This window comes from Semicossyphus pulcher, unplaced genomic scaffold (assembly GCF_022749685.1).
Source record: "Semicossyphus pulcher isolate SPU_LCO1_2020_fin unplaced genomic scaffold, fSemPul1.0.p SCAF_6, whole genome shotgun sequence".
NCBI classification, from domain to species: Eukaryota; Metazoa; Chordata; class Actinopteri; order Labriformes; family Labridae; genus Semicossyphus; species Semicossyphus pulcher.
In genome coordinates this window covers 18,672,690-18,685,785 of record NW_027211737.1, presented here as the reverse complement: position 1 = coordinate 18,685,785, position 13,096 = coordinate 18,672,690, and the positions used below count along the sequence as shown (strand labels likewise).

Sequence of the window (13,096 nt, the reverse complement as noted above, 5' to 3'; positions counted from 1 at the left end):
CTCCCACCCACCCCCTCCTCTTCTTCTCTTTTTCTCAAACACACACTCTCTTACACACTCTCTTCTTTTCTGCTCAGACCCTTTCAGCCTCGCCTTCAGATGTCAAAGACCTGACTTGCCAGTTAAGCCTGATCAAACACTTGCTGCCCTCCCCACTGCACTGCTGGTCTGACTGCCCACTTATCACACTGCCTGCTTGCTGTGCATGCATTGTGCTGCATGCCTGAGCGGCTGCAGGAGCATCAGCTAGTGTTCAAACTCAGGAGGGACATTTATTCTTCTTTTACTGACCAGCAGGAGAGATACACATGATATAAACTTTCCCCTCTTACAGTATGTGTGTGCTAAACTTCTTTCAGCGTGCAGCCGAGGGAGAAGGAGTGAAAGTGCAGTTGGTGCAGTAAATCCCAGTTTCAGTCAGGGTGGGGCGGGATTAAAAAGGTATACTGAGCCTTATAGAAATGAATTCCTGAGATATTTCCATTCCTCATGCCTCCTCTGTGCCTCCCCTTTAAGTAACTGAGACAAGGTCATTCACCTGATAATGGATGACTCAATTGTATGGAAAAGATGACAGCATTGACACAGGGCGAAGACCAAGATGCAGCATAAACAACCTGTACAGAATGTGCCCAAAGTTAAAGATAAAAGCGATCCCTGCTGTATTTCCACGCTGTGCTGACAGCTGACACACGTGCACATGTGCTCCAGCGTCACCGTGTTTGTGTTGCTCTCTGCGTGTGTTCGAGCACATTTTAAAGCATGTTTGAGCCCGAGCCAGGGGAGGGCGGTGCGCACATGTACGACAAGATGACTGATCAGGCTCTCCCAGCGAGAGAGGAGGGCCCATACATCACTCACTTTAATTGAATTACAGGGGGGGGCTCTGTTCTGCAGGGGCCAGACGGAGCTGCGGCATCCAGAAACACAGATTATAAGAGGCGAGAGACGCAAATGAGGCATAATATAAAGTCACAGCCTGCCAAAGTATTAATGTCAGCTGATATCAGGGGAGTTTATGAGATCTAAACAGCGTCTGTGCGTGTTAAATGGGAGCTATAAAGCTTGATATGATATAAACTGATCCCAGTTATTTATACTGTATTATTTCATGATGTGTTGTGACATCCAAAATCAGCTCTAATCATCACGATGTACAGCAGCAGATCGATGCCAAACAGTCTATTAGGGACTAAGAGGAGCAGGTTGGTGCCAAGTCCCTCCCCCTAAGAGAAATTTAACCCAGAGGAGCTGCAGCACTGGAATGCAACTCACATTAAAGCAGTCAGTCCTGCCCGGGCAGTGGGCTCTGGGTGGGCTTCACATATGCAACAGAAAAGAGTTAGATACAGGTAAAAGATTTACAGATCAAAGCCTCACAGGTTTAAACTTACATTGTGTCATGATATTTCCACTCTGGTCCAAAGAAAAGTTTACCGGTAATAAAAATCCATCCAGTTTATTCAGGCTTTGTAGAGATTCAAGGAAAAATAACCACTGGAGCTGCTTGTAATTGCACATTTCTTTAATCGTTCTGAAAACACAATGACAACAATCTCTCTTTTAACCAGAACAGAACGGTTTCATACTTTCAGTAACAATTTGACGCAGAAATAACAAATATAGCAGGAAAACACAGGCCTCCCTATGACACATAGAATAAGACTTCTATAAAACCTCCGTCTTCAGGTAGTGTTTGGTCCTGTGCTTCACCTGCGGGCTGTTTGGCACACTGGGTGGCCTCTCGTCGAAGTCCCCCATGCACACAGCCACAAAGAACAGAGTCCCTCCGATGACCAGAGCCAAACCTCCAAACCACCCCGAGAACATGGCCTCTCCGTACTCCCAGCGAGGCATCACATCAGGAAAACCCTGATCCCAGAACTCCACCACCATCGTGTAAGCCAAAATAGAGACCGGAGCCAGCGTGGTGACCCCCGACACCCAGGACAGCACCCCACCCAGGACCAGGAGCCGTCTCTTCAGGCTGGGCTGCCCCACACACATCTCCACCCCCTCCAGTCCTGCAAAAGCAGCCAGCAGAGCCAAACTTCCCGTGCTTACAGACACCAACATGAGCACCCTGGAGATCTGCAGGTCCATTGGCAGCCACAGCATGTTCTCGTAGGCCTTACACTGAACCCCCACCTCCTCCGTGTAGAGGCACATGTGCCACAGTCCGGAGTACCAGTTCTCCACCTCGTTCAGGTCAGAGTTCATCGTCTTCCACAGAGGAAGGAAGGTGGTGACCAGAGAAGTGACCAAACCTCCCAACGTCACAAAGAGTGCAGTCCTTTGCATCATTTTCACTGTTAGAAAAACCATCCTCTGCCTCTGCGCTGTGACTCCTGCTCACGTCTGCAGGTCTGAGTCACAGGTTTGGAGACTCAGAGAGGCTGTGTAGCCCGACCCACCTGCTGAGGTAGCAGCACCGACCCGGACAGCCCACTTTTTTTTAGCCTCCTTGTTAAAATGCACCTGATAAGTGAGAGATAATCTGAGGCTGAGGCATGACAACAGACATATTGTGTTGTGTCAGTGCTCAACATCATGGCAGTGAACAATGACCTCTGTTTTTAGATGAAACCAGAGACGACCAGAGGGATTCTGGACTGTGCGCGCACAAGTGGACTTAAATGAATGAAACATGAGGAAGATGAGTGCGGGTGGTACACACCGAAGAAGAACGAATAAATACCCCGGGTGTAATTATAATACCTTGATTCTAGGTGGATGTTTAATTCAGCTGATCCTAATTATTTGAGATGAATTGTTCCTGTGACGTCAGTGATGAGGCAGTATTTGAGTGAAGACATTTTCACTCTAAGGAGCTGAAAAGAGAAGCCTTTGATTTGCCAAGTGTCTCAAGTATCTGGACCATGAATAGCACTTTGTGCTCAGTGCAATGGTACTTACAACAGAGTCCAAAGGAGTCCAACACTTTGTGTATTCCACTGAGGCTCTTTACCGTGCAGTACAAGTGGGAACTAACAGGATATTCAAACTAGTGCCTCAGCATGTGGGTCAGCCTTCTTCTTTTTCAGTCCCATCAAGTTAACTACATAACTTCAAAATAAACTGGTATAAAAACTAAAACTAATCTATTCAGGCCTTAATGCAGTTGGAATCATCAGGGTTGAGTCAATAAGTTTTAAGATGTTGCAATTTACACGTCATAATTAACCTATTGAATTTTAAATAAGCTCGCTTAAATAAATTATAATCTTTACAAGTGCAAACGTAGCACAAGCTCATAGAATTCACCGTCTCAAACCATGGAGCCATGTCAGAGCTTATCACCCACAGATCTGTGGAAACTGAAACCCCCGAGGGACACGGCTAATTTAATGAAAGGTCAAAGATTAACCTTCAGCTTTCTCACAACGTGCAGAGGTTACAATGGCTTTATTTCATGGCAAGAGTCTGTGGATGACCGTCACGTGTGTGCCAGTATGTAATTTAATAACATGTGCTTCATTGTAATTTAAGACTCAAGGGAGAAACAGTATCAGTTGTGTTTTGATTTTTAATTGATCTTAAAGTCCCAAGTTCCCAAGCTACCACGAAGCAGCTGGACTGATAAACACGATGAAACTGTATTAAACTTTGGTTAATCCTGAGCAATTGTATTGCAGGTGAACATCCTGAGTATCTTCCCTTTGATGGGTTTAAAGTCATCTTAAAGGTAAGTCAGTTCGAGGGTAGATAATGATGTTGCACACACACACGTAGCCTGTTATCTGCTTCAGGGCCAAATTAAAGGTAAACATTAATCCTGAAAGCTCCTCCAACTTTTGGCACATTTCACTGGTTTTGGACGGCTGCCAAAGGATGGTTGTATAATTGGCTGGTTTGCTCAGAGCAGACAGCTAAAGCAGCACTTTGGAAGCTTTAAAGTAACAATCTTGAACTTTTTTAATCTAAATAAATGTCTTTTAAGTCACTATCTATCACCAAATGAGTTCTCACAATGGTAATTGAGCCTATGGCCCACTGATGAAAGCCTTTGCATTTGCAGTATATTGTATTTTTATGGACTGGGTGTCTGAGGAGACATTTGTGGAAAAAAACCACAAGCGGCGCCCAGTTAGTGACGCGTTTTCTATCAACCAGCAGGGGTTGGTCTGCCAGAGAGGGTAGGCGGAGCTAAGCGGATGCACTTCCAGTTTCTGTAAGCATTGCAAGGAAACGGTAATCTACTATAGCTGAACAAACAAAGAGAAGATCAATGACTACAGATACAACTTCAAAAATAAGTGAAAATCCAAAGAAAAAGAAACAAATTGGACGCTCAGATGAAGACAAACAGTCTACAAACGAAAGCGAGAAAAATCAAGAGTTAGAACCACGACAAAGGGAGCCGGCCGTAGACTTCTGGTTAAAATATGAAGCGTGCTCCCATAATTACCAATTATCGCCAGTGGGTGGTGCTCAAGAGCACGAAACTGAATTACCTGAGATTGTTACTTTAAGTCGATGAAATAATCGTCAGGTGAATTCAGCCTCTGCTGGTCCTGTGAGCACAGGGAGACACGGAGACTCACAACATGACTAATATTGTACGAGACGATTTATTAAGGCTTTAAATACATGTAACCCATGTGGGTAAATATTTAATGACAGCATACTGATGTTGCTAAATATACATTGGTATAATGTAGGATACAGAAAGCTCGTCCGTTAGTAATGGTGATTAGTATCACAAAGATGTGTGACCACGGTTACAATAATAGTAAACAAACAGCTTTGGGACAAACATACATTCTGTTTCTTCCATATAATGATTTTGATTCCTTACAACATGTAAACCAGGCTTGTTAACTGTGTCAGAGCGGAGAGTAATACAAGTGTTGAATACAGATGGAGATAAATAATCATTTTATAGGTCACTTTGATTAAGTATCCGAGCAGATAACTTAAAGAAAGACAGCTGAGGGGACCACTTGAATATTTCTATAGTGTCTTGAGTATGAATTATCACAGTCCACTGCGTGTCTATTAAACGATGCAGTAACAACACTGAACAAAACAAAGCCTTGCAGACATTTTTTCAGACAAATTAAAATAAATAATCGCTTAACTAACATAAAAGGGAGTTTTTTTTAATGCTAACTGAGCTAGAACCTGGTTTCTTCTTCTCTGATTTCATTGCAGGGATGAGAGGACGATTTAATACTTCTCCAATAAAAAGCATACATAAAGGGGCTCGGATATGCAACACAGAAAAGTCCTGTGTGTTGTAGAAAAGGGAATGACTGAGAAGTAAGCGGAGCAGAGATGTATGGCTTCTGAAAGAGGAGAAAAAGAAGAGGCCGGCTTTGGTGTCATCCTAAATGTCCGAGCCCATCTCAGCACACTGTTTGTCTGATATGTGTGTAGCTAGAGACTCAATGATGTCCAACAGCAGCAGCTGGCTGAGAGACCGCAGGTTGGGGAGCTTGGAAACCTTTGGGAAGGGGAGGAGAGCAAAAAAAGAAACAAAAATGAGCCATAAATTAAGACAAGATAGTGAGTCAAACAGAGTAAAATGAGGAATAAGCAGCAGTTTATCGCTCATGCATGAAAAATGAAGATAAACAGAGGGAAGATAACAGAAACACTGCAGAGGGTGAGAATTGAGCTCTTCGCTGTTCCTTTGAATAACAAACAATAATCAGAGTGGCACTATGACCCTCGGCGCTACGTGAGGAGGTGCTTGTACAGCCGGCCGGTTTGTAAACAGTCTCCTCTCTACTTAGAAGATGGAGGGTGATCCACCAGGAGGCCAACAGGTGTCAGTGTCCCGCAAAGAAGATGGGCCTAGAGGGTTAGCTCAGCTGCAGCGAGTGGGCAGCAAACCCCCAGTGCTCCGGATACAAGCCCACCCACCTTAATGAACTGGTGGACAATAATGTGCAGGCAGTGCCTCTTCATGTCCAGAGCCTGAGTCTTATCAGCGGCCTCCAGAATCTGAGGGGGGGGACACAGTAAGCGAGGAGATGATTCACTCAGACAGAAAAAAAATAGCGTCAAGTAAAGAGCATCGTCGAATTTAGGTCACGGCTCCCCTCTGAGTAAAAACATAAATACCTGCAAGACATTCTCCACAGTGACGTTCATCTCCAGATTCTGCTTACAGTACGCCTGCAACCTGTTGTTGGAAAAGCCGTAGTAATACGGAGCAGCAAACAGATAGCTGAGGGTCACAGGTCAAGGAGGTGAAAAACCATACTCTGTTACATTCCTCTGAAAATGTCTTATAAATTAGACATAAACACATCAAAAGAAAATCATGACACTAATGAAATAATCAGAATCTATATTTTGTTCCTTGCATGGTGTCTTTTAACAGCAGTGACCAGATGGGCTGACATGAAGAGATGTAGTTCAAGATGCAGTTCCTATAATGGCCACTAGATGCTAACTAACATTTTTATGGATCTACATTACCTAATTTAAACACCTCTTACACTAATAAAGACATTCATCCCACAGTTTATAACGAAACATAACTTGTTTTTAGCATATGCTTAACCTCTGGTTTGGTGAGCTACTAACAAAACAAAAGCTGTCTCCCATTTCAGCTTGCGCCTTCGTCAAAGGATGGTGCCTGTTACATAATTTATTCTCACTCAATTTACAAATGTTCTCTGCCTGGGAATTACTTTTATCTGGTATAATAATGTCTGAATTTAAGAAGGATACAGGGAATCCTCAGGAGGCATGTTGACGTCGCCGTAGTAAATATAACGCAGCATGGACTCAAAGGCCTGCTTACTAGGAACCATCTCGCCGATGGAGATGTTAACCTGACCGTCCTCGGGCATGAAGGAGCGGAACATCGCCTCGAAGTAGCTGAGGAGTAAACATTTTAGATGTTGGAAAGTGTCATATAACATATAACTAATTACTAATAACTAGATTATAATTATTTCATCACATTTTCACATGATGCAAAATGCATTAAAACTCATAACATACATTTATAATTAAGTATAAAAAGGTATACAGTGAAAAACAATCTACACATACAATAAAATTGTTATAAATATAAGATAATGATCAAACCTTACACCACAAAAGGAAAGAAAAAGAATACATTTAACTTCTCTCCAAATGCCTCAAATCCTGTCAAAGAGATCTAAACCTGATCGACAGACTGACCCCAGATAGGCTGAATGTGTTTTTCCCCTCTTTTGACAGTTAGAAGCATCTCCTTGAATCACAATCAATTGTAGAAAGGAAGAAAAAAGGGAATTATCATTGCTATCATTAAACCTGTGTATTCTTTACCTGGATCTGGCTGCCAGTATGGCTTTATGAGCAGGTCGTGGGTGTCCGTCCAACAGCAGGACAATGTCACAGAACTCCAGGCCGCCTCCCTCCAGGTAGGCTTTCATGTCCTGGACCAGAGAGGTCCCGATATCCACAGGCTGATCTGAGTACAGCCGTAGAGGAGGCTGCTGCTTTCGTCGCACAATCTCCACAATCAGCGGGGTGGACAGATGCTCAAACTCCTTCGTCATGATCACCTGGTTGAAGTGCGACTCCTTCACCACAAAATTAAGGCAATGCTCCTGCAGGAAGAAATCTTTTGTTAGCATTAAGATTGTCTTTCCTTAGCATCTAAGCTCCAGAGTATTACTTTACTAAGCTATAGTACAACATTTATTGTACTGATGTTTAACCACTTGAGGGCAGTGAAAATGAGATTTGCTGCTGGTGTTAAGTCCGTCTTAAACTCTAATCCACATGTACCTTGAGCTGGTCCAGTTGTAGCTTGTTGGCGTTTTCACAAACACTGAGGACGTTCTGCAGGTCGACAGATGCCTCGATGTACTGCACACACAGCTGCTCCAGGCGGGAGAGCTTAAAACTAAGAGCCAGTTTGTACACGTCCATGATTAGAAGAACATCCTGGACATGACCTACAGAGAAAATCAAGGAAAGGACAAATTATCAGTTTCTGGAGATTCTCTTGGGGATTTTTTCAGTTACAACCTAAAACAAGAGAGGTACCTCTGCGTGGGTACTGGATCTTGTCCGTGTAGAGGAACTGCATTAAGACTTCAAAAGGCTGTGCCTCCGCTTCCCTGATGGCTACCTCTAGCATTAGCCGAGTGCTTGATGGCTTGTTGAATGCTGGGATATCTCTAGGGCCTCCAGCTGCCCCATCGTCACTCTCCTCACTGCTCTCCTGTTTAGACTTCTGCACACACAGACGGAGGATTATATAACACTTTAACATGAAACAGTTTGTTTAAGGTTCCATCTGAGGTCCCTCTATAACAGCCGCCTCACACTGTTACATCTGTTATATATGTATCTACTGAAAAAAAGGTTTGTATATGTATGTGTTCGTATAGGATTCGAGGGCAAAAAGTAGTTGTTGGTTTTCCTGTGTATAAAATATCTTCGGACAACACCGATCATCTTCTCTTGTCTCTGGGGAAGTGTAGTGCGCTTGCTGCATGTCTCTGACCTGTCGCTGCCTATCCCAGGCCTGCAGGATTTTCTTCCGCAGCCACTGACATCTTGCAGTCACTATGGCGATGTGCCCCAGGACTCTCTCCTCCCTCTGTAAACAACACAACAAGGAAACAAACAGATGGAAAATCCTTGTAGCTGGTTAATGTGAAATACAGCTTGTAGTTTTTAATTCAGCAGTTTTGGTGTCAGTTACATTCAGAGCATGAAACCCCACCTCGCCCAGAATAAACTCTACATCACAGAACTGACGGTTCTCCCACAGTTTGCCGTAGTCCTCGTGGAGAGTACACTTTGGGTAGCAGGAGAACTGCAAGAAGAAAACAGTGATTTTAAGAGGCACATAACAGCTGAAACTAATCTTGTTATTTAGACAGGAAAGGTTTTTGACCACAGTCTAAATGATGAAAAATGATTGATTGTTTGATGCTCACCTGGAATCTGTACATCTCCCCACTGCGCACATTGTTGTCCACAGTTCCTCCAAAGATGTACATGGCATCTTGAATCACAGCAGCAGCGTGGAAGAGTCTTCCACTGGGCATCTGGAGGATGAACAGGGTAAGGAAAAATTCAAAATCAATGCTTCAGACTTTGTAGTTGAGGATTTAGATGCAGTTAGTTAAAAGTACAGTACGGTTGTTAAGAAAGAAGCAACGTGTTATTGTTTAGAATTCAGGCAATTCAGGCAACAAAACATATCTGTTGTATCCTTAAAGCACTTCCATTGTCCACTGACACAGTTGTTTGTAAATACAGTAGGTTTTCACCTCGCTGTCCATGCTGGGGTGGATCACCTCCCAGGTCTGAGAGTCCACATCGTAGCAGTGCAGCTCGTTGGGCAGGGTGTTGTCAGCAGCACCTCCAAATACATACAGGTGGCGGTCAAAGGCGACCATAGTGTGGCCATAGCGTCTCTGCGGAGGTGGAGGGGAGCCCCGCAGTAAGTGTTCAGTCGGGATCCGAGTCCACCTGAAAAGATGGAGCAATGATTTGTCCCATCCAACACTGGAAAATACAGGATTAGTGACTTAAGTAAGTTACCGGCACAAGCAAAGGGTGAACTCACATTTGACCCTTAAACTCAAACTGAAACAGGTTGTTGGTGATCTTCGCTCCACTCTGACCAGAAAACACAAACATCTTGTCCCTGCATACGGCTACAGGGAAGTTACAGCAGGATGGAGGAATCTCACCACTCTGATCGATCTGATGGACACAAAAGAGCAGACAGAGATGGTAACTAGTACTGTTGTTGATGTTTTCCAGGTTCTTGTATATTTAAATTAATTATACTGGCCTCCTCCCAACACGCGTGTTCTCGATCCTGCAGATTGATGGTCCACATGTCATTCAGCCTGCACATGGGGACATATCTGTCACTATTATATGCAAAAAACAATGTGTTCACTGTGATGAAGTTAAAATGACGGCAAACCTACCTGGCATTCCCATCATAGCCAGCAAATATCCACAGTTTATCACTGTACACTGTGGCCCCATGTGCAGACCTGGCCACTGGCAAGCTGAGACAGAGACAAAGGAGAGCAGGGCTTGACTCTGATATTTTACTGGATGAGTTTTTGGCTTTTAAGTATTCATGAAAAAAAAAGTATTAAACCATTGTTAAAACCTGTTTTTAAGTGACAACTGTTCTTTTTTTCCCCACTAGTTTAAAAGCATAATACAATGTACATACCAATCATTTCCATATTTACTTATTATATCAGTCATAGACTGGCTTTAAAACAATGTTTTTCAAAAAATATATCCCAGAAGCACAACTCAATCATCTTAAAAAATACATTACCTCCCCTCCACTTTCCATTCAGTCCACTGCCCCGTCGCAAACTTGTACTCGAAAAGGTCATTTTTGTTTTTCAGGTTTGAGTTCGAGTAAATGTCTCCAGTGTAGCCCCCTGGAGAAAGGACAAGTCAAGCACTGAAGCATCAATTTATGTTATAAATGACATTTTATTATGAAGAAATTAAGCTTGAAATAGTTACCAAAAACAAACATGCTGCTGCCATAGACGACAGCTGAATGGTGATATCTGGGAGCCGGTGGAGTTCCAGTGGTGAAGGCTCTGTGGTGAATATCAAACACAGAAAATAAACCATACTGAACAGTATAGATTTACTGTTGTTTGATAATTTAAGGTGCACTGTTGCAATCTTACCGACACCATGAGCAATCCTTCACATCAAAGCGTAGTAAGTCATTCAACATGTTCTTCCTATTAGGTGACACAAGAAATAAATACATGTGATGCTGTGGACAATTAGAAAAAAGGGAAACAAGGAAACATGCCTGTGCTACTCACCCATTATCTCCCCCAAACACGTAAATGGCATCCCTGTATGCCACAACAGTGTGCTTACTGCGCCTATAGAGCACATAAAGTTGAGGGTAAATAAATGACAGCTAATAGAGTCAGATAATGCTGCACCTACTCATCTGTCAACACGTTACCTTGCACCAACAAACTCATCACATGGAGGCAGTCTTCTCCATCGATGAACAGTCTCATAAGGGCCAAAATTTAGCGTCAAATATTCCACGCTGTCGGAGCAACTGTGGTCGAAATCAACACTCGGGGCTACTTTGGTTGATTTGCAGGACATTGTTGCTTCTTCATGCAGCTGAATCACTCCTCAGGGCCACTCATCTGCAGGGACATCCACAGCTAACGCCATCGTTTATGCTCTAACATAAGAGCTTACTGAACTGTTTCTGATCCACTGCTTACTTAGCCGTCTCTTCTTGGAATTTACTATTTGAATAAAACTAAAATCCGCTTTATCTACTTTAGAGGAGCATGGTCTTGCGGCTAGCAGTTAACTCCTAGCGATGCTAATCACTGACACTAGCCTCATAGCTAGCCCTTGCTAGCTAGCTAGTTAGCTTCCTGCCACTGCTGAGATGCAAAAACAAACAGCTAACATGCAGAGAATAAAGAATGAACTGAAAACCGGTCACGTTACACTGAAAAGTATGCTTTAACCGGTTACTTCTGCTTGTATAAATGCCAACTAAATGAATTCTTAGCGAGCCATTAGCCTCAAAACTAACGTTAAACTAGCAAAACAATAGCGCTGTCATTGTAGAACACAGCCGCCGACCACGCCCCCGACTGAGAGCGAGATGAGGACTTCACTTCCTGTGATGAAAAAAAAAAAAGGAGAAAAAAAAAGAGAGACTACAATTTAATAAAATATGAATGTAACCCTTAATGTATTTAACCACATATGTTGTATTTAAAGTATACAACATGAGTATAACACTTAAAAGTGTTAAAATCAGTATAGATCATAGAATTACTATGAACTAGACAGGGGGATTTTGCAAAACCTGGCAACACCAATTTCATCTGTAAAGCAATGATAAATGAAAAGTAGATTACGTGATATATTTTTAATATTGATTTTATATACTGATCAGTTTCTAATCAAGGTACAGTTTAAACATACCATTTGTGTGTGTCACTAAAGCTCATATCAGTGACTCAAACCATCTCCCACTGTAGCCACTTTATATCAACTAATGCGTGTTTACTGTTATTTCTTTATTTTTTATACACCACCTACATAAAAACACTAGCAGTGACCGTCAATTCACAGTCTCATTCACAGCAAAGACTTTGACTTGACATGGTAAGAACTGCTTAATGTGTGCCTGCACTTGTGCTACAATCACAAGGCCTAACACCTGTGATTTTCCAATGAAATGTCTGCATAATAATAATAAAAAACCTTTGTAGACCCATTTTTAAGTTGGGGGTTTAACTTTATTGCTGGCACGTAGTCACATGTATCACATACACCTTCTCTATTTATATGAATAAGGTGGCTCACTGACAGGCAGGATGATGCTTCAGATCACACTAAAATCCAGTTTGTCTCCAAAATTATACTGGTCTTTTATAAAAGTTTCTTGATGAACACACCAATCCTGTCTGTGAGGTTGTACAGGTGTAAAAAATTACTTTGATATAACTTTGTTTTGGTACTTCATATTGATATATGTCAAAACTAATGTATGTGTGTATTATTTGCATCCCAAACTAATCTTAACAGGACCAGTTTCTTAGATTGTTTCATTCACAAGTGCCCCTGCCAAAAATGGTAAACAGACCCAAAAATTGGTCGCTTAATCTTGGTCCATAAATTCATAATGAGGTGTATGTGAAGGTTCTCAGTCATCCAGGTCATGGTAATTCTAAGCTTAATCCAAAAGGCAACTGGACTTGGTCAAAGTTCTTGAAGACGTTTCACCTCTCATCCGAAAGGCGTCTTCAAAGGAGCTACAAACATAAGCCTCTGTAGGTCATTGCTAATAGATGTGTAATCAAGGGTGAGTTGTTAACCTGCGCTGTGAATGCAGTATCACTGAGAGTCATTTGTACCCACTGGTGTTGATGGGTTGTTAAGATCACATGATCCTGTTTGGGCAGATAATTCAACACTGCATTCTAAGTGGTTGATAGGCTGTGTCTTAGGCCACCACCTCTGTTAAAGGATGGTTTTTCCAACTTAACATAGATGGCTCCCTTCACACCTCTTTCGAACCAACAGTCTTCTCTGGGCAGGATGTGAACCTTGCTGTCCCCAAAGGAGTGTCCTTTGTCCT

General features: G+C 42.6%; 2 protein-coding genes across 2 annotated transcripts; both read right to left on the bottom strand.

The window, feature by feature from the left end:
• Positions 1-1,668: 1,668 nt before the first annotated feature.
• cldn26 (claudin 26) lies at positions 1,669-2,325 on the bottom strand. The gene has a single exon (XM_069683880.1). It carries the CDS (start codon positions 2,323-2,325, stop codon positions 1,669-1,671), a length of 657 nt encoding a protein of 218 aa, XP_069539981.1.
• A 2,240-nt stretch (positions 2,326-4,565) lies between these two features.
• Positions 4,566-11,548, bottom strand: lztr1 (leucine zipper like post translational regulator 1). Its single transcript, XM_069683752.1, has 19 exons — positions 10,940-11,548; positions 10,791-10,853; positions 10,647-10,703; positions 10,474-10,553; positions 10,277-10,385; positions 9,909-9,992; positions 9,767-9,824; positions 9,536-9,675; positions 9,237-9,438; positions 8,901-9,011; positions 8,684-8,776; positions 8,462-8,557; positions 7,999-8,188; positions 7,738-7,907; positions 7,273-7,556; positions 6,685-6,834; positions 6,070-6,175; positions 5,869-5,949; positions 4,566-5,446 (listed from the first exon to the last, which is right to left on the bottom strand). Exons 1-19 carry the CDS (start codon positions 11,089-11,091, stop codon positions 5,330-5,332), a joined length of 2,343 nt encoding a protein of 780 aa, XP_069539853.1. The 5' UTR covers positions 11,092-11,548; the 3' UTR covers positions 4,566-5,329.
• Between the last annotated feature and the right edge of the window lie 1,548 nt (positions 11,549-13,096).

Coding starts and splice junctions, on each gene's coding strand:
- cldn26 (XM_069683880.1), bottom strand. CDS start 2,325: ATGGTTTTTCTAACAGTGAAAATGATGCAAAGGACTGCACTCTTTGTG.
- lztr1 (XM_069683752.1), bottom strand. CDS start 11,091: ATGTCCTGCAAATCAACCAAAGTAGCCCCGAGTGTTGATTTCGACCAC. Junction 10,854..10,939: donor GATGAGTTTGTTGGTGCAAG/GTAACGTGTTGA, acceptor TGTGCTCTATAG/GCGCAGTAAGCACACTGTTG. Junction 6,176..6,684: donor ATGCCTCCTGAGGATTCCCT/GTATCCTTCTTA, acceptor TGTGACCCTCAG/CTATCTGTTTGCTGCTCCGT.